General features: G+C 39.2%; 1 protein-coding gene and 1 long non-coding RNA gene across 2 annotated transcripts; one reads left to right on the top strand and one right to left on the bottom strand.

Annotated features, from left to right (window-relative positions):
- The first annotated feature begins 15,836 nt into the window (after positions 1 to 15,836).
- LOC121787560 lies at positions 15,837 to 17,857 on the top strand. Its single transcript, XR_006047510.1, has 2 exons — positions 15,837 to 17,442; positions 17,529 to 17,857. It is a non-coding gene; the product is annotated as an uncharacterized LOC121787560 (long non-coding RNA).
- Positions 17,858 to 20,951: 3,094 nt separating this feature from the next.
- On the bottom strand, positions 20,952 to 23,581 carry LOC121786663. Its single transcript, XM_042185296.1, has 3 exons — positions 23,144 to 23,581; positions 21,340 to 23,086; positions 20,952 to 21,139 (listed from the first exon to the last, which is right to left on the bottom strand). Exons 1-3 carry the CDS (start codon positions 23,579 to 23,581, stop codon positions 20,952 to 20,954), a joined length of 2,373 nt encoding a protein of 790 aa, XP_042041230.1.
- Positions 23,582 to 23,973: the final 392 nt, after the last annotated feature.

Here is a 23,973-nt window from a genome sequence, read left to right on the forward strand (position 1 = left end):
CGTATTTTTATTGGACGGAGGGAGTAACAGGAAAATTAGTAGATACTTATTTTTTTAGAGCTAGTAGCATACTATCAACCTGATTGTATTCTTAACTATTGAATTAAGAAACAACAGCAGAGCTACAATAGAATACAAGGGGCACTGAGTATTTTGTCTTGGCATTATAGACTGAAGATGAGTTGAGAATTTTTGGTTGATTATTGAGAGGAAAAAGCTCTTGCATGTAAATCTGTCCATGAAGATAATTGAATAAATGATATCACCACAATGTCTATACAAAATAAACATCTGCACAAAGGAAGTTTGTCTTATGCATTTAACAAAACAACCATAGTGATCTAAAAGATCAGTTTATCAAAAGATGAAGAGAAACCCTATTCTACTACATGTAAATATTGATCTATTGATTTGTTCTAATTTTGCAACAAAACTATTGGTTTGTTATGATTTTTGCAATCAAAGATATTGACAATGATATAGCTTGATAACTTATTTACAATACATTACAGACTATGAGACTACAAGTTAATAATTATTAAAATCGTTATTTAAAACCTCACTATTCATTTTTATGGAATTAATCTCGAACAAAATCACAGTACTCCAGCTTCTTCTCCAAACGGGTCAGCCGATCCTTGAGCTGCATAAGATCTTCATCAATTCCCACGAGCATCTTCTTATCCTCCATCTCTGCGACCTTCAATTGTTCCATAGAAGAATCAAGTTCACGAGGCATCTTGTCATCCTCCATCTCCACGAGCTTCTCTGCTTGCTCCATAAGAGAATCAAGATCTAGCATTACTTGGTGCAGATCCGGTGTGGTAAAAGTGAATATGGCGGAATCATATCCGGAGATCTGTTGGAGTATAATCTCACAATCACCGTTGGATGCAGCAAGCTAAAAATCAATGTCATTCTCAACAGCTGTAGATTTGTTAGAGGGTGAGCTCGGTGTTCTACTGAGCTCGGTGAGCTCGGTGTTCTATTGAGCTCGGTGAGCTCGGTGTTTTATTGAGCTCGGTGAGCTCGGTGTTTTATTGAGCTCGGCGGTTTATTGAGCTCAGCATTTCATTGAGCTTCGGCATCATGCAGCACTTCGGCATCATGCAGCACTTCGGCATCATGCAGCACTTCGGCATCATGCAGCACTTCGGCATCATACAGCACTTCGGCATCATGCAGCACTTCGGCATGTTGATGCAAACCAAGAAACGGGAAGTGGCCGTTGGAACAGTTATAACTGATTTGTTAACTAACATCTCAAGAGAGCCGTTGGAGGATGAAGGGACTGATATAAAGCAGACGAACTGCATCTGGAAGAAGTTAATCAGCTACTTCGGTATTCAAGAAAAGAGTCTCCAAACTATCACTTGATTAGTTCTTGGTTTAGAATTAGATTAGAGGTGTTGAGTTCTTGGAGAGAGTTCTTGAGTGATTGTAAATCTCTGCATATTTCTCAATATACTGAATCATATTGCCTTTGGCCGTGGACGTAGATCTTACGATCGAACCACGTAAAACTCTAGTGTTCTTTCTTTTTCGCATGGTTGTCATCATCGAACTTTTGCATACTTTCACAACAAGTGGCGCCGTCTGTGGGAAGCGCAATCGGAGTTGATATCGATGACGACGACGAGGTACGAAGCGGAGAAATTCTCGGGGAAGAATGACTTTGGTCTGTGGCAGATCAAGATGAAGGCTCTGTTGATCCAGCAAGGGCTCGATGAAGCAATCGAGCCAATTGATCCGAAGGGGAAAGAAAAAGAAGATCTCGATGAGAAGAGCGTGAGGAAGAAGGCTGAGATTGCCAAGAAAGCCCATAGCGCTATTATTCTCAATCTCACGGACAAGGTGTTGCGCGAGGTTGCGAAGGAAACCACAGCGCATGGGGTATGGACGAAGCTCGAAGCGCTGTACATGACCAAGTCGCTTGCTAATCGCCTATACATGAAGCAGCGCCTCTTTTCATACAAGATTCTTGAAGACCGACCCTTCGCAGAGCAGATTGATGATTTCAGCAAGAATCTGGATGATTTGGAGAATGTAGATGGCCCCATGAAGAATGAAGACAAGGCCATCTTGCTCTTGAATGCTCTTCCCAAAACATTCCAGCATCTTAAAGATGCAATGCTGTTTGGCCGGAATGCAGAATCTGGAATCACATATGAAGAAGTTCAGTGTGCTCTTCGATCAAAGGAGCTTGAAAAGAACTCTTCGAAGACAAATGAAGGAAGTGGCAGTCAAGCCTTGAATGTAAAGGCTTTCAAAGGCAAGAAAAAGAAATTCAATCAGAATCAAAAGCCTAAGTATCAGAAGCAAAATGAGGAGAAGCGAAGCTGTCATTACTGCAAGAAACCTGGGCATCTCAAAAGGGATTGCTACTCGTGGAAAAGGAAGCAAAACGAAGAGAAGGCTACCCAAAATCAGGCTGATCTTGCAGAAGACACAGATCCACCCCAGATCATGAATGTGGTGAGTGGTGGGATAGAGAGTTCTTGGATAATGGACTCCGGGTGCAGCTTCCATATTTGTTCCAACAAAGCTTGGTTTGAAAACCTTTCTGAGGCAACCGGGTCAGTAATGTTGGGGAATGATCAGATGTGCTACATCAAAGGCATTGGAGATATCAGATTGAGAGCTCATGATGGATCAACAAAACTGCTTACTCAAGTCAGGTACATTCCTGAGATTAAGAGGAATTTGATTTCACTTGGCATGCTTGAATCTAGAGGTTTCAGGTTTTCTTCTGAGAAAGGCTACATGAATGTCTCACTTAATGGAAAAATCTTGCTGATTGCTGAGAGAAGAAACAGTTTATACTATCTAGTAGCAGAAACTGTTGTTGCTTCAGTGAATCTTGCAGAGGACTCTGATATAGGTCTGTGGCACAAGAGGCTCGGCCATCTTGGAGAAAGTGGGATGAGAGAACTGATCAAGAAAGGGGTCATTCCGGCTGGAAGTGATCAGAGGTTCAAGGAATGTGAACACTGTGCTCTGGGGAAGAGCAAGAAGCTACCATACAAGGCTGGTAAACACACCTCAAAATTACCTCTTGACTATGCGCATTGTGATTTATGGGGTCCAGCTCAGCCTGCTTCTATGGGAGGAGGCAGGTATTTCATGTCGATAATAGATGACTATAGCAGAAAGGTCTGGATATACATCCTAAAGCAGAAGTCACAAGCATTTGAAAAATTCAGAGAATGGTGCACAGAGATGAAGTTGAAGAAATCCACCACTCTCAAGTGCTTGAGGACTGATAACGGGCTGGAGTTCTTATCTGAAGATTTTGAGTCTTTCTGCAAAACAAATGGGATACAAAGGCATAGGACAGTCCCGGCTAATCCGCAACAAAACGGAGTTGCTGAAAGAATGAACCGAACACTCCTCGATAGAGTCAGATGCATGCTTTTATCATCAGGCTTGCCAAAGATGTTCTGGGGGGAGGCAGTGTGTACTGCTGCGGTGCTAATTAACAGCTCTCCATCATCAGCTATAGGAAATGAAATCCCAGATGTCAGATGGTATGGTGGAGATAGAGAGTACAACCAGTTCAAGGTGTTCGGTTGTAGAGCATATGCCCACTGCAAGCAGGGAAAGCTTGATGCAAGGGCTCAGAAATGTGTGATGGTTGGGTACCAACATGGAGTAAAAGGGTACAGGTTGTGGTGCACTGAAGAGGGGAACAAGAAGATAATTGTGAGCCGAGATGTGGTCTTCCATGAGCATCATATGCCATTCTTGAAGACTGAGGATCAGATGGGTGAAAGAGTATCTATTGATCAAGAAGTTCAGCATGGCCAGCCACCACCTAGTGATCCAGATGATCAGAATGGAGGTGGAGCTTCAAGTTCCCATGAAGCTTCAAGTCCACAGCAACCCCAGCAACGAGATCAGATTGATGATGATCAGAGATCACATATTATAGCCAGGGACAGAAACAGAAGAGAGATCAGAAAGCCAGCTAGGTTCAGTGATTATGAGATGAGTTTTTTTGCTCTCTGTGTTGCTGAGGTATTGGAGTGCTTAGAGCCATCCACCTATGCTGAAGCTATGTCGAGTAAGGAAAAGGAGAAATGGCTTGCAGCTATGAGAGAAGAGATCCAGTCACTACTCAAAAACCACACTTGGATTTTGGTGAAGAATCCAGGGACCCAAAAGCTTATTAGCTGCAAATGGATCTTCAAGATGAAGATTGAAGTTGGTGAAGTTGAGAGTGTCAGATTTAAGGCACGGCTTGTTGCTAGAGGATTCACTCAAGAAGAGGGGATTGATTATAATGATGTGTTCTCTCCGGTTGTAAAACACAGTTCCATCAGGATATTGCTTGCTCTTGTTGCAAAGTATGATTGGGAGTTACACCAACTCGATGTCAAGACAGCCTTCTTGCATGGTGAACTTGAAGAAACAATATATATGCATCAACCCGAGGGGTTCATGGAGGCTGGGAATGAAGACAAAGTGTGTTTGCTCAAGAGAAGTTTGTATGGATTGAAGCAAAGTAGTAGGCAGTGGTATCTCAAGTTTGATGAGCATATGATGAGTATTGGTTTCAGAAAATCACAGTATGATAGCTGTGTTTACATCAGAGAAAGGAATGGTGTACCAATTGCTTTCCTACTTTTGTATGTTGATGATATGCTTGTGGCAGGAGCAGATCTGGGAGTGATTGAGAGAATCAAGGCTGAACTGGAATCCAAGTTTGAAATGAAGGATCTTGGAAATGCAAGGAGAATCCTTGGCATGGATATACTGAGGGATAGGCCAAAGAGAGAGCTCAGGTTGTTGCAGAGGAATTACATCCAGAGAGTTTTGAAGAAATTTCAGGCTGATGACTTCAAACCTGTCTCTACACCATTGGCTGCTCACTTTAAGTTGAGCATGGATCAGAAACCAAAGAATGACTCAGAGAGGAGAGAGCTGAGCAAGATACCTTATGCAAACATCATAGGAAGCATAATGTATTCAATGCTGTGCACAAGACCAGATTTGGCTCAGGCTATAAGTGTTACTAGCCGATTTATGTCAGACCATGGGAGAGAGCATTGGATAGCATTGAAGTGGTTGCTCAGATACTTGAAGGGTGCTTCAGATTATGGTCTGTTGTACAGGGCAGATTGTAAGGATCAAGGTGGAGCACTGGTGGGGTTTTGCGATTCTGATTATGCATCAAATAGAGATAATAGGAGATCTCAAACTGGATATGTGTTCACCCTAAATGGCACTGCTATAAGCTGGAAATCTGGATTACAACATGTGGTTGCTTTATCTACTACGGAAGCTGAGTACATGGCAATGACAGAGGCTGTGAAAGAAGCAATATGGCTGAAGGGAATCCTAGAAGATTTTGGGGAGAAGCAAGATACAGTGGAGATAAACTGTGACAGCAGCAGCGCCTTATGCCTTGCCAAACACCAAGTGTTTCACGAAAGAAGTAAGCACATAGATGTGCGGATGCACTTCATAAGGGATGAAATACAGAGAGGCGAAGTCAAGATGGTGAAAATATCTACTGAGCATAATGCGGCTGATATGTTGACAAAGCCGTTGCCAGCCATGAAGTTTAAATACTGCTTGGGGCTGGTGGGACTTGTGGAGTGATGAGTTTGAGGTTTTGTCAGAGGATTATGATTCATTGTTGATTCTGAGATTAAGGTGGAGTTTGTTGGAGTATAATCTCACAATCACCGTTGGATGCAGCAAGCTAAAAATCAATGTCATTCTCAACAGCTGTAGATTTGTTAGAGGGTGAGCTCGGTGTTCTATTGAGCTCGGTGAGCTCGGTGTTCTATTGAGCTCGGTGAGCTCGGTGTTTTATTGAGCTCGGTGAGCTCGGTGTTTTATTGAGCTCGGCGGTTTATTGAGCTCAGCATTTCATTGAGCTTCGGCATCATGCAGCACTTCGGCATCATGCAGCACTTCGGCATCATGCAGCACTTCGGCATCATGCAGCACTTCGGCATCATGCAGCACTTCGGCATCATACAGCACTTCGGCATCATGCAGCACTTCGGCATGTTGATGCAAACCAAGAAACGGGAAGTGGCCGTTGGAACAGTTATAACTGATTTGTTAACTAACATCTCAAGAGAGCCGTTGGAGGATGAAGGGACTGATATAAAGCAGACGAACTGCATCTGGAAGAAGTTAATCAGCTACTTCGGTATTCAAGAAAAGAGTCTCCAAACTATCACTTGATTAGTTCTTGGTTTAGAATTAGATTAGAGGTGTTGAGTTCTTGGAGAGAGTTCTTGAGTGATTGTAAATCTCTGCATATTTCTCAATATACTGAATCATATTGCCTTTGGCCGTGGACGTAGATCTTACGATCGAACCACGTAAAACTCTAGTGTTCTTTCTTTTTCGCATGGTTGTCATCATCGAACTTTTGCATACTTTCACAACAAGATCATTTGATGTCTTCTGCTCGATGTGCTACTTCTCTGACTTGGCTGTCTAGTTTGGAGAGTGAAGATTTATCAAGAAGTTGCTGAAGAGAAGTAGCTTTATCGAGGATGGATTTGAATTGTGGATTGTTTTCATGAACAATCCAGCGTGTTTCATCAGGATCATGGATTCCTTCAACAATCGTGATGAGGGGCTGAAGATTGTATGCCATTTTCCAGATCTCAATAAAGGAAAGGAAAGGGAACATTGTTGCAAAATGCAATGGCAGCTAACAAAGGGAAGAAAAGTAAAGCCATTAATTAACACCAACACTGAGAGGCTGCTCAATAAGGACCTCAAAAAATGTTCAGAATAAATTGACCAACTCAAAAACACATACAATTATGCTTGTAATAATAGAATGAGTGGACTATTAAATAGAAGTATCTGGATAATATAGAATGCATATTTGAGGTATTTCGATAAAATAAATTGATATTTTGACAAAATTTAAATCTATTTAATATATCTTTCATATTTTCTTTCTCATTTTGCCTTTCTAGCTTCAAGGGCCCAATTGACATTCTTCTTTTTCTTTTATCATCTTTTCTCTCTTTATTTATTTATTACATATTTATTTATGATTTTTATCTCTCTCCTTTTTTTAAATTGGTAAATGAATTTAAATTTAAAGATCGCGCCACGAAGCACTTAAACCTGAGGCCAAATGACCTCTCTACCGCTTGACCAACTCGCCTAAACCCTCTCCCCTCTCTTCTTTACTCACTCTTTCAATTTATTTCTATTTCTATTTCTATTTTCCTTTCTATCTTTTTTCTATTGTTAATAAACATGTACTCTGTCCTACTTTAAGAGTCCCAGTCATTTTTCTGCACTCGTTCTATAAAAATGAAAATAAATAGTTAAAGTGAAAAAATTGTAAAGTAAGAGAAAAAATAATGTGGAGAAGATCCATTTTAACTATTATTTTTATAAAACGAGTGCAGAAAAGTGACCGGAACTCCTAAAGTGAGATAAAGAAAGTATTATAGATCATCATTCATGCTTAAATCGTGAATCATGAATCATTGTTATAAAACTTTAAGATTTAATGATGTTAATTTTATCTAATTACTAGTTATTTTTATTTTCCTAACAATTAATTTATATTTTTTTCCACATTATTTTCTCTCTTACTTTAGTATGTCTCCATTTTAACTATTTATTATCATTTTTATAAAACGAGTGCAGAAAAGTGACCGGGACTTCTAAAGTGGGACATAGGAAGTATTATAGATCATCTTTCGTGCTTAAATCGTGAGTCATGAATTATTGTTATAAAACTTTAGATTTAATAATGTTAATTTTATCTAATTACTAGTTATTTTTACTTTCCTAACAATTAATTTATTTGTTGCACTATTTAACATTAACGCCGTTACAAATGGAGAATTCTTGGATAGTACAATTTAAATCCATGGCTCAAAATATATGTCATTTGTTTGCTTGTATGTCACTTACTCACTACCTTCTCCTATTGCGTCACTGAATGTTATGAAAAAAAAATTATTTGTGCATATTCTTGCTTTTTACCAATAATACCGTTTTATATTTCTTTACTTTACACATTTTTTTTATTATTATATTGTGTTAATAATATTTGTTGTTTGTGTTCTTAGTGAATGAAGAATGTTGAACCCATGGAAATAGAATCCAACCCCCTGGTGATCTACAACTTACCATAACTTCATCAGTCAAAGATTAAAATCATTGAAGTATTCACCTTGCTGAATTTGATTTTGAAATTGGTGAGTATTTTCTGAAATTTTATAGTAATGAACTCTTGTAGATTGCGATTTTCAACAGTGCAATTGCAAAGTTGTCTTGCATTATATTTCTCAAAATTGTAATATAGGTATGTAGTTGATTTTTAATTGAAGTTCTTACCTACAGATGGGGGCAATTTGGACTAATAGAAAAGATGGCGTCGGCGCATGACGATGAAAGTGTTGAAGATGACAAGCGGACAAGATCTAGTGGGTAGAGCTGCATTCGGGAATCCATTTTTTTACTAAATTTTTAATTTCTTGATTGCATTCTTGTAACACCCCGACTTTTTCTACCTTTTTATTGTGTTCTTGAAAGGACCGTCGTTTATACACTTGAAAATTTTTCGACCTTGTTTCTTTTATCGAGAGAAGTATTTCACTTTTGGGGCCAAACAATTATTCTTTCGTAGCTCAATTTGAAACCCAATTGTTACGAGCCCAAAATGATACCTACACGAAAGAATAAACCACGTATCAAATACACTTTCGACAACAAATCAAGACGAAAAGTTGGATAAGAACCGCGTCACATCAAGACGAAAAGTGGATAAGAACCACGTCACATCAGGCACGTTTTCCAACGACGACCGCATTAATTACTCGTCGCATCAAAACGAAAAGACGTGAAATTTTGTCTTTCATGAAATTTTTTTTCTATATATACAACCTCCATCCTTTTCATTTCTTTACTTAACAATCGAGAGAAATCCGAGAGAGAGAAGAGAGGGGATGGAGAAACGAATTTCCGACCACCTACCTGTCGGGAACGGCGTCGGCGGCTGGGGGAGATCCTCGGCAACGGTGGCTGAGGCGGATCCGCGACGACGGCAGACCCGCAGCGGTGGCCGCCCTGCGTTTTGATCGAGGGAAGTGCAGCCTTACCTTTGACCGTGAGGAGCACGGCGTGAAGGCTTTAAACGAACGAGGTAGGGCTTTCTAACTAAGTTTTTCGTGGGCTTTCTGTTAAAGTTATAGTTTTTACGAAAAGTATTTCACGTGGGCTTTCTAGTTACCGTATAGTTTTTACGAGAAGTTTTTACGTGGGCTTTCGAATTAAAGTGTTTCCAAGAACTTTCATATATCGGTTTGAGCATCATGTTATATGTGATCAAAGTGAAAGTGTTGTTGCGCATGTTATGTTGTGATATATGTGTTGATTTATCGAGTGATTTGTGATTTGCTCGACTTGTTTATGTGATATGAGATGATGCTCGATCTTGACTGAGAAAAATGATTTATGTCTCAAAAAAATGTTTTGAGGAAAATAAAGTTGAAAAGGTTATGTCAAGCCATATTTTGTTTTGGAACTATGCCTATCTGACTGCAACGATGAATGGAATGGATTGATGGGAGACCGTGGGAGGTAACCACTTCCCCGGCACTTGAATGTTAAGGAATGATGAATGATGAAAGGAATGATGAGTGGATTGATGAATGAACAAGAGATAGTGAAATCGGGTTGTCAGATACGGCATATGTTCCACGAAAATAGATCGAAAGATCGCTTTTGAAAAAGGTAAAAAAATGTTTAGTGTTCTCGGACTTTTCCTAAAACTCCGAGTTCACTCAAAGAGTGGCTTGACAAAATCTGTTTTTATAAATATATTTTCGGCACGTGTCCACTGAGTACACCAAGTACTCAGCCCTGCATTTCTTTTAAAAATGTGCAGGTTGAGCAGTGATGACGGCGAGCGATGTTGAGCATAAAAGTGAAGAAGATGTCTATGAAAGTTTCAGAATATGTTGTGTCTTCATACATGACATTATTCTACTCTCGAAATGCTTCCGCTGAATATTGTTTCTTTCGCCAAATATTGTTGGGATAATATTTGTTTTGAGTTGTTGATTGTTGAGATACTCTGATTTTTTTTCGAGTGTGCACTCTGTGTATCGTACACTCTGATATATATATTATTCTTTTAAGTAAATTGAGCCTTTCTTATGAACGGTTATCCTTAAATGCTATTCTTAATGTTTGTCCCTTGGTCACGATCGCCTCGTTTGTAACACCCCTGGGGTGGGCGGGCGTGACAATTCTGATCCATTATTTTTTTATAGAGTAAAGATAAATTTACAATGATATGCCCTTCAAATTTAAATAGGATAATACTAATTTATTTTGATTTGATAGCATCATTAATTACATAGTTTATGACTAATTTGACCCTATTTATAATTGTAGGAGGAACCTTATATATTAATACAATTTTTTCTATATTAATTTATATTGTTTAAAAAATAGTATGTCGTTGAATTTATTCTTGAAAAAATATTCACTCTTATTAAAAGATTCACAATAAAATTTTAGACAAAATAATAATTCATAGTATGTAAATGGAATATGTTTTTTTATTCATTTTATTTAAATTATTATATAAATAAATTGTTTTTTTTCACAAAATAAAAATTGCGCAAAATATTTTTTTATTTAAAAATTCTCTTTCATTACGTCATATATATTCTATAAACCATTGGTATTTTACCGTTAATTTCAAATTTTAATTATGCCTGTATCGTATAGAGTAGTACATATTGGTTAATCTTTCGAAGGGAAAAAATATTCATTTACAAAATAAAAGACTATGTCTTTTAAATTTCTATTATATTACTCCCTCCATCCACGAAAAACACATTGTAAATGACAGGGATTTTAATGTGGAATTAGTAAAGTAAGAGAGAAGTAGTGTTAGTGGAATGTGGGGTCCATATTATTAGTAAGAGAGAAGGGAAAAAAGTAAGAGAGAAGTAGTGTTAGTGGAAGTAGGGTTCATATTATTAGTAAGAGAGAAGGGGAAAAAAGTATTAAAGAGAAGTTGAAAACTTTCTTTTTTTAAATGTGCTCTATTTTTTGTGGACGGAGGAAGTATAATTTATTTGTAATAAATATTTTTTATCTTTTATGAATTTTAATTTGCTAGTGTATTCTATTTCTTTATTTAATACTACTAAGATACATTGATAAGATTTCAAAATGATAATTTTATGTAACTAAGAAACTATAATTGTCACCCCAACCAACCCCTTTGTCGTATATTCTTATCATATAAATATGAAAATATTCAGCAAACAACCTGCATGTAAAATTCGTAAAACACCCATATAAGATAAAATCAGAAATCAATATTTATTTGTTTCATATTTCAAACATTTTAAACTGTATTGAGACCGTCTCACCACTCTATATATTATACATTAGTCTACATGCAAACTGACGAGGAGGAGAAGGTTGCTATAATGCGTCAGCTACCAACCCTGATAACACGTGGAGTTTCTAAAACTCATATCGACCAAAACATCATCGATATCTTTGCCTGAAAAATATTAGTGGTTTATATGAGCCACAACTCAGTGTATATAAATTTTACATTTAATTTCAAATATCAAACATATTCTTTAATTATAATATATATATAACTTAAAACAATAAATATCATAAACAATTTCATATCAATATGCATATGCCTTTATGATTCTTTTTAATATTATGTGACTAATCAAGCCTGGTATTTGCTCGGGATTTCTATTGTATACGATCCGTAGGTCCCTTATATTTATTTGACCTTCCCACGAAGACCCCTCTTTGCTTTTTGTATTGACCTTTCCACGAAGGTCCCTCTTTGCTCTTTTGCTTTGACCCGTAGGTCTATTATCATTGTATATAACTCGTAGGTCTATAGCCATTGTATATGACCCGTAGATCCATTGCCATTGTATATCAGATCTAGAGCAAGACAATCATATATCCTCTTTAATCCCATGATTAGAATGATTCAATACCATATATCAAACATATCCATTGCACCAATTACATATCCATATATTCCATCAATTAACTCCAATATTATAGATAAACATATCCATTGCACAAATCACACATCCACATCATATTACACCATCAATATCAAATAACACAACCATTTCAGGCTCACGTCATATAATTCAAATATTCATTACACTTTAACACATAACAATCAATTATATAAAATATGTAAAATTAAAAATGTGATTATACACCTGTTCATGACAAGAGTCTAACCGAACCGCTTATTCTGTCTCCTAAATCACAACCCTCGGTCCTATTCATATAAATAGCAAAATTCTGATTGATAAAATATATAGATATACATATGTACGTGACGTGTATGTAAATTGTAATTGTGATCAAAATATAATACACATAAATAACTACATAAGCTCAAACCATGTAATTATTTTTATTTTTTTCCAGATTCTATACTGTCCGTCTCCACTCCGTCTCCTTCTTCTCTTCTTTATTTTCTCAATCAGACTTTCTCAATTATGAAGGTGTCCTTTAAAAGCTTAGTCAAAACACATGCATTGTTTCTCCATTAACTTCCACGTATTATCACATATATTTTTATTATAATAATATGGCGGGTAAGGTTTTGTCAAATTAAAAAGTTTCCTAAATTGGGCGTACCCCATATAATAATAATAAATTCACCTATATTAATATTATAGAAGATCACTACATATAACTACTCTTAAATTTACACCTAACACACATACGCATACTTATATGTTCACGCACTTATACCTTTTTAATATTTATGTAATATATATAATATTTATTATACAACAAACAATAAATATACAATGATAATAAAAATATTATACAACAAACAATAAATATACAATGATAATAAAAAAATATCAATATGCAAAATGATTGTTTCATATTAGGGATGTCACAATAATTATTGAATGACATTACGTGGCCGTCATCATTGCTATATATATTACTAATATAATGTGTCATTTGATATATGATAGGAGATTGTGGGACTCAAGCACGTAATATATGTAATATAATCTTCTAATGTATAGCACATTGTGCATAAATTGATAAGATTATGAAAATTTAAAATTATATGATAAATCGCTATATTTTCAATATTTCAGTTAATGAATTATTTTAATACTATTAATTTCATAATTATTTTTGTAGTGCGTTACAAAATATCTTAATAGGGATGGTCCAATGATAGCAACATGTGACACCCGACATGTGACATATCCTTTATATGTATGACTACCAGATAAATTGATACAATATATTGAATTTATATATTAAACACATATATTTTAGACTCATATTATAAAATTATTTTATAATCTTTGTTATATTTTATAGTGCATCATACGATAGTATAAGAGGTTATTCGGTGATAGAAGGTCATCATCGCACTCGACGTCCATCCATGCATGTGACACATTCTTCAAGTGTATTGTTAATTAATATTTTCAAAACATAAATTAGATAACTACGTCTTCATTCATGTAATTTCGATAATAGTATTAAATGACCATATATTAACTTTTCATTGCATATTTCTCCATGTGCTATATTATAGTACATAATATATTTGAAATCACAAGCTTCAAATTATATTCCAAATCACAAAAATTGAATTAGTTGAAATAAATACAATGTACATGAGGGATCCAAATTAAAAATGATAGTATAAATTAATTAGTTTATAGACTATAAGGATAATTTAAATAAATTTATGAAAGAATAAGTTTATACTAAATTGTTTTGTGGAAAAAAGATAAGTAGTTGAAGGAAATGAGAAAAAATATAATGTACCAGCAAAATTAATCTACAAACAATATTATAATATATTTTACAGAGTACTATATTTTGTTTAAATATCAAATTTGATTTAATTATCAGTACTTTCACTTCTTTTTTTTGTTCGTTTTTACTTCTTTCAACTTGTTTTCATATTTTTTGGTTAAAACTAGAAAAAGCATATAAATATTTGATTAAATTTCTGAAAACATTTTTATTAGAAAAAAATATAAGTATTTTTGTTTGAATTTTAATTGAAAGTATTATTGTTCATTCCTTAATTAATATGAGGGGTTATATTGTAAAATTAATGTACAATTAGAATAGGTTATAAGTTCCTTAATTTTTGCATAGTATAGAAAATGACAAAAATACCCTAATTTTGTTTATACAATTTTGTTAATTTATCACTACTTTTTTTTATAATAGACGATTAATGGTCAATTGTTAATTGATTAGTAACTAAAGAGATTTATGGACCGTGTAATCAATTCAAACATATATACAATATTTAATATTTCAACATTATTTAAAATAATCTATAAGTCAATATGAGAAGCTATTTTGATTCTTTGGTTTTTATTAATGTGATCTATAAACTCTATAAAATTTTGTTTGTAATTTAGAAACTTAGTATAATTTTTATCTTTAATTATTGGTATTTTCAATTTTATATGAAGAAAATTCAATGGATCGTGAATGCAAGGTGTTGATACTAGTTGGAATTAAATGGGATCGAGTTACTAAACATGCAAAACCATGATTTAGATGTGCTAATGCCTAATTATAAATGTGGATAATCAATAGGGCCTCTATAAAACCGTCCATGGATATCATGATTTGTAACTGTCAATTACAATTATTTTCATTGATTTGATTTAGAATGCTCATCTATAAATGCATAATGCTTTGTCGTCAACAAATTATAGAAATAAAAAATGACCCTAAACTTTTAACTGCGGAAAGACTAAAATGACAAATCATGATTCTCTGTCACGACCACATCTCCCTAGTCAAAGAGAGTGTAGCTATATCGCGACTAAAACTTACTGAAACTGTCTCAACTCATCATAAGATGCTTAAATCAAAGGAAACATGGTCTGAAATGTGTTGAGGGTACAAATCATACTGAATTAGAGTAGCTATGGAACAATTGTCTTTGCTAAAAGAAAGTTCTAAATTTGCGCAACGGAAGAGTACCAAGACAGATGTAATATGTATGAAGACATACTACACCAGCTATCTTCCTACTTATTTAGTCTTCTGTCCCAACACCTCCTCTGTTCGACTAATCAACCTGCACATTAAGGAAAACAATATGCAGGGCTGAGTACTTGATATACTCAGTGGGCTTATGCCAAAAACTATTTTCTTTTAGTTGTCAGCCAAGCTGAGTGAACACGAGGTTTTTCTGAAAATAAGTTCCGGTCACTAAAACTGTTATTTCTTTCTGAAAATAGACTGCAGTCTTTTAAATTTATGATGATATACCATATCTTAATGCGTGAATCGGGAATGTGGCCACATTCCACGATCACTGGGCCGGCCAACCTAGCGCTAGCTCACGACCCCTGGACCGGCCAACCTGGCGCTAGCTCACGGTCCTTATGTGTACACTAGTCCGAGTAGGATTTACTGACCTACTGGGACCCGAATTCGATTTAACTGGTTGGCATATCCAACAGATATGTAATCATAACAAAACATGACATGACAACTTATTCAAAATAAATCATGTTTTCACATAAACACGCTTTAAAAGAAAGAAGAGAAAGCCCACCACGTTTGCTCAAACTCTTTCAAACAGGCGCTTCCTGACTTGAGATTACTCGTCGAGCGACGATGTTCCTTTACAAAATTAATATACTTAAACTAGGCCTTAATTAATTATTTCTCTTGCATGAATGCATGCCTAAGCGTGTGCTCTTTTATTTTATCTCTTTCTTTCTAAAACTTAGAGATCTAAATTCTTTAATTAAAACTGTGACTATTAAAGTCCGATTTAAATTTTTTTTGAAAAGCTATCCCACACGGCTTAATATTTCTTTTCTTCCGCGGCTTAGGAATTAAATCCCATTATACTTTTGAAATTCTAAGGTAATGGCTCAAACTAAATTCTAGGCCCAGCTGGGGATTAATTTATTCTGGCCCAAAAGATTGAATTTCAGGCCAATCTAAATAAATTGCCTGGCCCAATTTCTACCCCCTTTTCCCAAGTGGAAAAAGAAAAAGGAGGCCCAATCCTTAATACTCCCATCTGCATCGGTCTATTCTCTCCCTCTTTTCTTCAAGCAAAATCCCCAAATTGGGGTAGGGAACACAGCGTCCCCTTCACTTCACGCCGATCGGTCTTCGTCGCGAAGTCAACCACCGGCGTTCTATCGTCACCATCGCGCTCTCCCCCGTCGACGCCCCCTCTCGGCTGGAGCTCCGTCATCAAGCTGGAACTCGGTCGCTGTTCGGCGTGATTCGAGGTGCGGCTCCGGCAGTAGCTGTGCCTCACGAGGCTTCCGCAGTCGCCGCTGAGTCGCTGCTGGTTCCACAAGCTCGGCGTCGCCGCCTCCCCTTTCGACGACCAGCGCCGTCGTTGTCCAAAGCCTGAGAGCGACTACCGCTGCCCCGCGGTGATCTTCGAGCTCCGTCGCCTCGCGATCGCCCCCTCTAAGCTAAGTTTTCCTCTTATACTCAGCTCATTTGGTGGTTGAGTTCTACTACAAATCTATGTTCAACTCATCCATAATCAAGATCTAGGCAGTGGCTCGAGAGTTTGATAGCATATGGTGTTGTTACTGTTCTTTATCTATGGTTTTCATCATGTTGGGTTCTGAAATGATATAATCTTAGCATGCTCGTGGGTAAACATGATGCTTATGAGTAACATGAGCTTAGATCTTGGTTGTTGGATGAGTTACCTGCTGAGATTTGCAGTTGGGTTGTAACACGACCCTTGATCTATGTCTCTCGGTTCCAGCCCTTGGTCTCAGCCTCCCTTTCTCCCTCTCGCTGCCTCGGTCCCTCTCGCTCTGGGATTCACTAACTTATGCGTGGTGGGGAGGAAAACAAAGGCTGGGGTTATATCCTATATATAGGATGGTGTGTAACTGAAAGCCTGTTAAAGGCTGTGTACTTGGCTGAAAAGGAACACCCAGGCTGTGCCATTCTGGCTGGTCTTCTTGTAGTTTACAGGCCGTGTACCCTTGACCTGAGTGAGCCTATGGCTCTCTACTATGCCTCTGATTAGTAACTGAACTGGCCCCTTATGCTGGTACTCTCTTGCTGCACATTCTGGCCGGAAAAAAATTAGCTCTATGTGGCTGATTCTGTGAGGGTAGTACTGGGGTTGTACTCGTGGGTTTAGTGGCTGCTGGTTTGATTAAATTCTGTAGTGTTTTAACCGTTTTTGGCTTCATGTGCAGGTCTAGTACTTGGTGAATTAATGGGCTGTTGTCTTCTTATTGCAGGTGCAAATAGAAGATGGCATTTGTGGCTGCTTCTCTCGACCATGGCAGGTCTGAAAACTGACGGTACAAGCTGCTAACTGCAGCCTTGCAGTGTGCGGTTGTTGGAGAGGGGTTTACTGGCTGATCTTGCCCTTCTCGGCCCAGCTTTCTCTCATTTTTTCGAAAGGTACTGATCCTCTTTCCTTTACTGAAAGATGGTGTTAGTTGCATTTTGTTTCATGCATTCTAATCCCCTTTCGTGGTTCTTGGCAGGGTTAAGGCTATAGTGCCGAGGCCATCTCTCCTCGTGGCCTCACCCTCCCGGCTCGTCTGGGATTTTGGGGCCAAGATGGCTCACGTTGAAGGCCGAGGAAGTTCACTATGAATTCTCGGTTGTAGTAGTTCACTTTGAACCCCCTTTGTTCATTTCTTTGTTCAACACATGTACTATTGCTAGTTGTCAGATCTCGTTTCATTTATTCTCATCGTCGGAGGTTGTAAGTTATTAGTTTGAGATTCTGGAAGTTGTATTTGTACTCTTTCTCAAGAATTAAAAATACTCATTCATTCATTAATAAAATTTCTCGCATTTTATTTCGTAACTCTCGAGAATCTAAGTCTCGGCTATTACATTCTAATATTGCACAAATGGAGTATGTATTTATTTACTAAGGCATATTGATATAAGAACCATCAAGCGAATTCAGATATTTTCCACAAATTTTGTTAGTGGTCTTAAAAATCATAAAATTTAAGATTGTGTCAGAATTTCACATCAAATCATTCTTCAAATTTAGCAAATCTACGAGGCATGTTTTATCTTTAAGCACATTATAAAGCCATATAGAATCAAAATCTCCCAATCATTTTCTATTTGAATTGGGTTGATTAATTTTTTGGGACGCACCAAAATGAGAAAAAATATTATTTTTACGGGATGGAGAGTATATTCACTTAAAATAAAGTATTGTGACTTTCCGAACAAAGAAAAAAACAGGCCCATAGCAATGAAATCCTTATCAAAATGGTCCTTTTTTTATTGTTCCGTCAAAAAACTAATGGTCATGTCATTGTGCAATTAGTGTATAAAGTGCTTGCGCAAGAGTCTCCTCTAATATCAGCTGCTGTCAATTTCTCCCTTTTCCTTTTATTTCATCATCCTTGTTTTCATAGCATCAAATGTTGCTTGCGGTTATTATTCCCTCTTTTGTATTTACATTCGAAATTAATAGTATAATTTTGTTAATTTAGGCTAGATGATAGGCTTCGAATCCTATCTTAAACGCTCGAGCACCTGTTTTGAGAATGCAAGTATTGAACGGAATAAAAGCGGAGGAAGAAGTAGGGTTTTTCTCAAGAGAAAAGAGCTTTTATTTCTTATTCTCCATGATGATTTTGACTCTCTAATGGATCCTATAATATATAGGATCGCAACCCTGCTTGATTCGACTCTACGATTCGGGAAAGAATCAAGAAGAAAACATGAAAAGATTAAATAAAATAAGTCTAAACAATAGAATGTTTAATATGAAAAAAACGTAACTAAATAACTAAAATAAAAGATTCACTCCCATCTTCACAGAGATATGAAATCTCTGAACTTCGCAGGTCTGGACCTCACTCTTTGTGGCCTCTCCTTCCTTGGCGTTTCACGCGTCCTTCCTCTGCTCTTACGTCCCTTGTCTTCTACGTCATTCGCAGCATGGCTCGGCAATGGTTCGTTGGTCTGCATGTCTGCTATCTCGGGGTCTCTATCAACTCCCTCCTCGTTAAGAACGACCTTGCCCTCAAGGTCCAAAGTAGGAAAATGCTGTAGCAGCTTATCCTTCGACTCCCAAGTCCGGTTGGCCGGATCAGATGCCCAACTGACGAGCCATTGGCACTGAGGAAGGCCCTCGACCATCACTACACGTTCCTCCAATGCACTGACCGGAACGTCAATAGGTCGACTCCGCACAAAATCCGACGACAGTTGCTGGGATGTGGCTCTGACAGCGGCTGAACAAATGGTTTCAACAATGAGACGTGAAATACATTGTGTATGCGGCTTCCAATCGGTAATTGCAGCCTGTAAGCAACTGCTCCAATCCTCTCAATAATTTAATAAGGACCATAGTATCTCTTGCCTAATTTCGTCGAAATCGGGCGGTCGACCGATACCTGGCGGTAAGGTTGGAGACGGAGTAACACCATATCGTCAACTGCAAACTCGACATGACGACGCCATTTATTAGCTACATCTGCCATTCTCCGCTGAGCAGCCTCAAGATTGATTTTCAAAACCCGAAGCAAGGCGGTTCGGTCACCCAAGTTGGCAGCGACAGCTGCGTTATTCGTCGGGGCGGCTGTCGTACGAAATATGTTTGGTGGGTCTCTGCCATAAAGAGCACGGAAAGGGGACATCCCAATACTCACGTTGACACTGCAATTCATCGCTAATTCAGCCCATGGAAGAAATTCGAACGACCTACCCGGCTGCTCATACGTAAAGGCCCGCAAGTATTGCTCGAGTCCTCTATTCGTCACCTCCGATTGGCCATCCGTCTGCGGATGATAAGCTGTCGTAAATTGCAGCTTCGTCCCACTCAAGGCCATCAACTTACTCCAAAAATCGCTCATAAATATAGCATCCCGGTCAGAAAGCAATTTATCTGGAAAGCCATGGAGCTTAACGACGGTGTTAACAAATAGAGTGGAAACCTTCTTTGCATCAAAGCCTGGTTTCAGAGCCCCAAAGTGGGCGTATTTGGAGAGGCGATCCACGACCACCATAATTGCGGTGTACCCATGCGACGGAGGAAGCCCAACAATGAAATCCATGGAGGCTGCCGACCATATAGAATCCAGAATGGGTAGCGGTTGAAGAAGCCCAGAAGGTCTATCCGTCACATACTTCATTGCCTGATACACTGAACATGCCGCGACTAACCGGTGTACATCTGTCTTCATACCCGGCCAGAAGAAGGAGGCAGATACACGGGCGAATGTCCTCTTGTCGCAAGGATGACCTGCCATCTTGGAGTTGTGAGCGTCTGCAAGGATATCTGGAATCGCGGAGGAGTCTCGGCTGAGATATAGTCTATGTTTAAAGAACAACAGACCGTCGGCGACGGAGACATGAGCTGGGGCAGTCCCTGCCGCGACCTCCCAGTGCAGTGAGATTAAGTCAGACAACTCTCGATTTTCATCGCAGATTATCTCTAACATAGCCGGAACCGGGCGAGCTAAAAGAGCCAGAAGCTGCGGTGCCTCATCGCACGCTCCATGCTCAATTCGTGAAAGGGCATCAGCAACTCGGTTCGAGGCCCCTGACTTGTACTCGATCTTGAACTTGAATCCCATGAGTTTTCTGATGTAGAATTGTTGGTCAGGAGTCTGAACTATTTGCGACAGTAAATCCTTCAAACTGCGCTGATCACTGCGAATAATAAACTCTCGTCCCAACAAATACTTGCGCCACTTTTGCACCGCCTCAACGATGACATAAAGCTCCTTTTGATAAGTGGACGCCACTCGTCGCTTAGGACAGAGTTTCTTGCTAGAGAAGGCCAGGGGGTGACCATTCTGAAGTAACACAGCCCCAATCCCAAAGTCCGACGCGTCTGTCTCAATGGTGAACGAAATATCAAAATCTGGCAGGTGAAGTACCGGTGCCTCCGTCATTGCTCGTTTCAACTCCGCGAAACTGGTGTCAGCCTAATGTGTCCAAATAAAGGACTCCTTTTTCAGGAGATCGGTGAGGGGTGCTGCGATGATAGAGTAATTCTTCACAAATCTCCTATAATACCCAGTCAAGCCAAGGAAGCCGCGCAATTGTTTCACTGTAGTCGGCGTCGGCCATGCCGTCATCGCCTCTATCTTGGAGGGGTCTGTACGAAGCTCACCTGCCGATATAATATGCCCCAAATAATCAATAGTGTCTACCCCGAACGAGCACTTCGAGGGCTTGACATAGAAACAATTAATTTGGAGAATATGAAGAACTTGTTCGAGATGTGAGACGTGATCAGTCAACGAAGCACTGTACACAAGAATATCATAAAAAAAATAATCACGAATCGACGAAGGAAGGGTTGGAAAATACTGTTCGTTGCCGCCTGGAACGTCGACGGGGTATTCGTCAACCCGAAAGGCATCACCAAAAATTCATAGTGCCCTTCATGTGTCCGGAATGTTGTTTTGTGGATGTCCACTATTTGCATTCGTGTCTGATGATAACCGGATCTCAAATCCAACTTAGAGAAAACCCTGGCTTTGTTCAATTCATCGAACAATTCATCAGCAGTAGGGATTGGGAAGTGATCCGGGGTAGTGGCAGCGTTCAGTGCTCTGTAATCAACACAAAATCGAAACGTCCCATCCTTCTTTCTGACAAGCAGTACCGGCGAAGAGAAGGGGCTGGTACTAGTCTGAATAACATCCTGAGCGAGCATTTCCTTGACCTGGCGCTCTATCTCTGCCTTCTGAAAATATGGATATCTATAAGGTTTAACATTAATGGGACGTGTACCTTCCGGCAGATGAATTCGATGATCCCATTTGCATGGTGGGGGCAGCGTCGTCGGTACAGAGAAGACCGAATCAAAGGACTCGATGACCGCGACAATAGCAGGGTTGGGCCGCGGCCGATCGACATCGATGGGGGAGGTCGCGGTCTCAGCATGAGCAGTGATGAGCTCAAATATCTCACAATCTGGTTCCTGATCCACGAGAGCGAATAGATTGTTATAAGAAATCTGGCGTGGTTGGGCGTTCTCCCCCTTGAGGAATACTGTCTGATCAGCCCAGTCGAACTTCATCGTCCTGTTATGAAAATTTTGGGTAACATCCCCAAGATCCTGCAGCCATTGAACACCGAGGATGATATCTGGTCCCTCAACCTGTAATATGAAGAGATCAATGTAGAAGACAGTGGCGTGCAGAGAATTAGGTGTTTGCAGGCAAACATAATCACAACGTAATGAAGCATCGTTGCCTACAAAAACACGAAAAGGATTAACAGAATGAACATGGAGACTTAGCTGTTCAGCGATGGTGGGCTTGATGAAGTTGTGTGTACTGCCACCATCAATAAGTACTGCTACCTCGGATCCATTGATCAATCCTGTCAAGCGAAGTGAGCGAGGCTTGAGGGGTGGTCCAATAATATGTATGCTGGAGACATCGCCCGAAATCACCAAGGTTTCAGCTTCGGGTGGGGTATTCAGATTCTCCTCGTCCAGTATGTCATCCACATCCTCGTCTGCAAAGAGGGCATAGTACTTCGTAGTACACACATGCTCACGCGTATACTTCTCTGGGAAATGCCAACATAACCCCCTGCGGGTCCCTTCATCACGTTCTGCTTTAGATATATGAAGAAGAGGCACGCCCTCTCGGGGTTGCCCATGTGCAGGCTGCCGCTGCTGTGAACCCGGCCCAGGCGGACCTGTCGCTGCCTGCGAAATATGAGAGGATGATGGCCGAGGACGGTTGTCGCGACCAGTCCATGGTGGACGTGTAGCCGGTTTCGCAGCCATGGTGAGCTTATGGCAAGCTGCTGATCTCTGAGCCAAGATAAATGTTTCTGCGAGCGTGGCGGGGCGACGAGTCAATAATTCATGATTCATAGGTTCCTGTAGCCCGGGGATAAACAAGGAAATAAGGTTTTCCTCGCCTACGTTCTCCGTTTTCTGCATCACCTCCTCGAACTCTGATTGGTAAGCCTCGACGGTGCTGGTCTGATAAAGTGCAGCAAGGCATCCCACATGATCAACATATAATTCGGGATCGAATCGGTTCTTAACTGCAATAAAAAACTGATCCCAAGATTTGTGGCTGCAGTTGTCCTCCTAGAAGGTTAACCAACTAGATGCCGGGTGGTCAAACAAATAGGTTGTCAGATAAACCTGATCACCTAACGGAGTGTAATAATGATTGTAGTACCGCTGAATTTTTCGGATCCATTCCGAGGCGTTGGTGCCGTCGAACCGGGGTGCCTCTGGTTTAACTCGAGGGAGTTGCTCGGCCTGCATTCCTTCCGGGGGAACCAGAATTGACGGAGGGAGTTTCCATCTCGGTGGACCAGGCCCCAGGTCGTCGGGCACAAGCGGTTTGCGCCGGTGGCTGACGTCCAGCAAGAGAGCTATACCCTCCTCGAGTTTCTTGTTCGTTACTTCTTGTCGGCGTGTGAACGACTTGAGGTTGAACTGGTTGTGATTTAACTTCTTATCGTACCCCGCATAACGAATCTTCAAATCAAAGAGCAATTGAGTCAGTTCCGCGTTGGAGTACACGGCTGTGGGGGGTTCGGTCTCGCCCGACATCTCTGCGACAATCTCCGACATGATGGTGATGGGCGAGGGTTGGTGGAGGAAGAGAGATTAATGAAGCACCAGATGATAGGCTTCAAATCCTATCTTAAACGCTCGAGCACCTGTTTTGAGAATGCAAGTATTGAACGGAATAAAAGCGGCGGAAGAAGTAGGGTTTTTCTCAAGAGAAAAGAGTTTTATTTCTTATTCTCCATGATGATTTTGACTCTCTAATGGATCCTATAATATATAGGATCGCAACCCTGCTTGATTCGACTCTACGATTCGGGAAAGAATCAAGAAGAAAACCGAAAAGATTAAATAAAATAAGTCTAAACAATTGAATGTTTTAATATGGAAAAAACGTAACTAAATAACTAAAATAAAAGATTCACTCCCATCTTCACGGAGATATGAAATCTCTG

Source organism: Salvia splendens, chromosome 22, assembly GCF_004379255.2.
Source record: "Salvia splendens isolate huo1 chromosome 22, SspV2, whole genome shotgun sequence".
Lineage (NCBI taxonomy): Eukaryota > Viridiplantae > Streptophyta > Magnoliopsida > Lamiales > Lamiaceae > Salvia > Salvia splendens.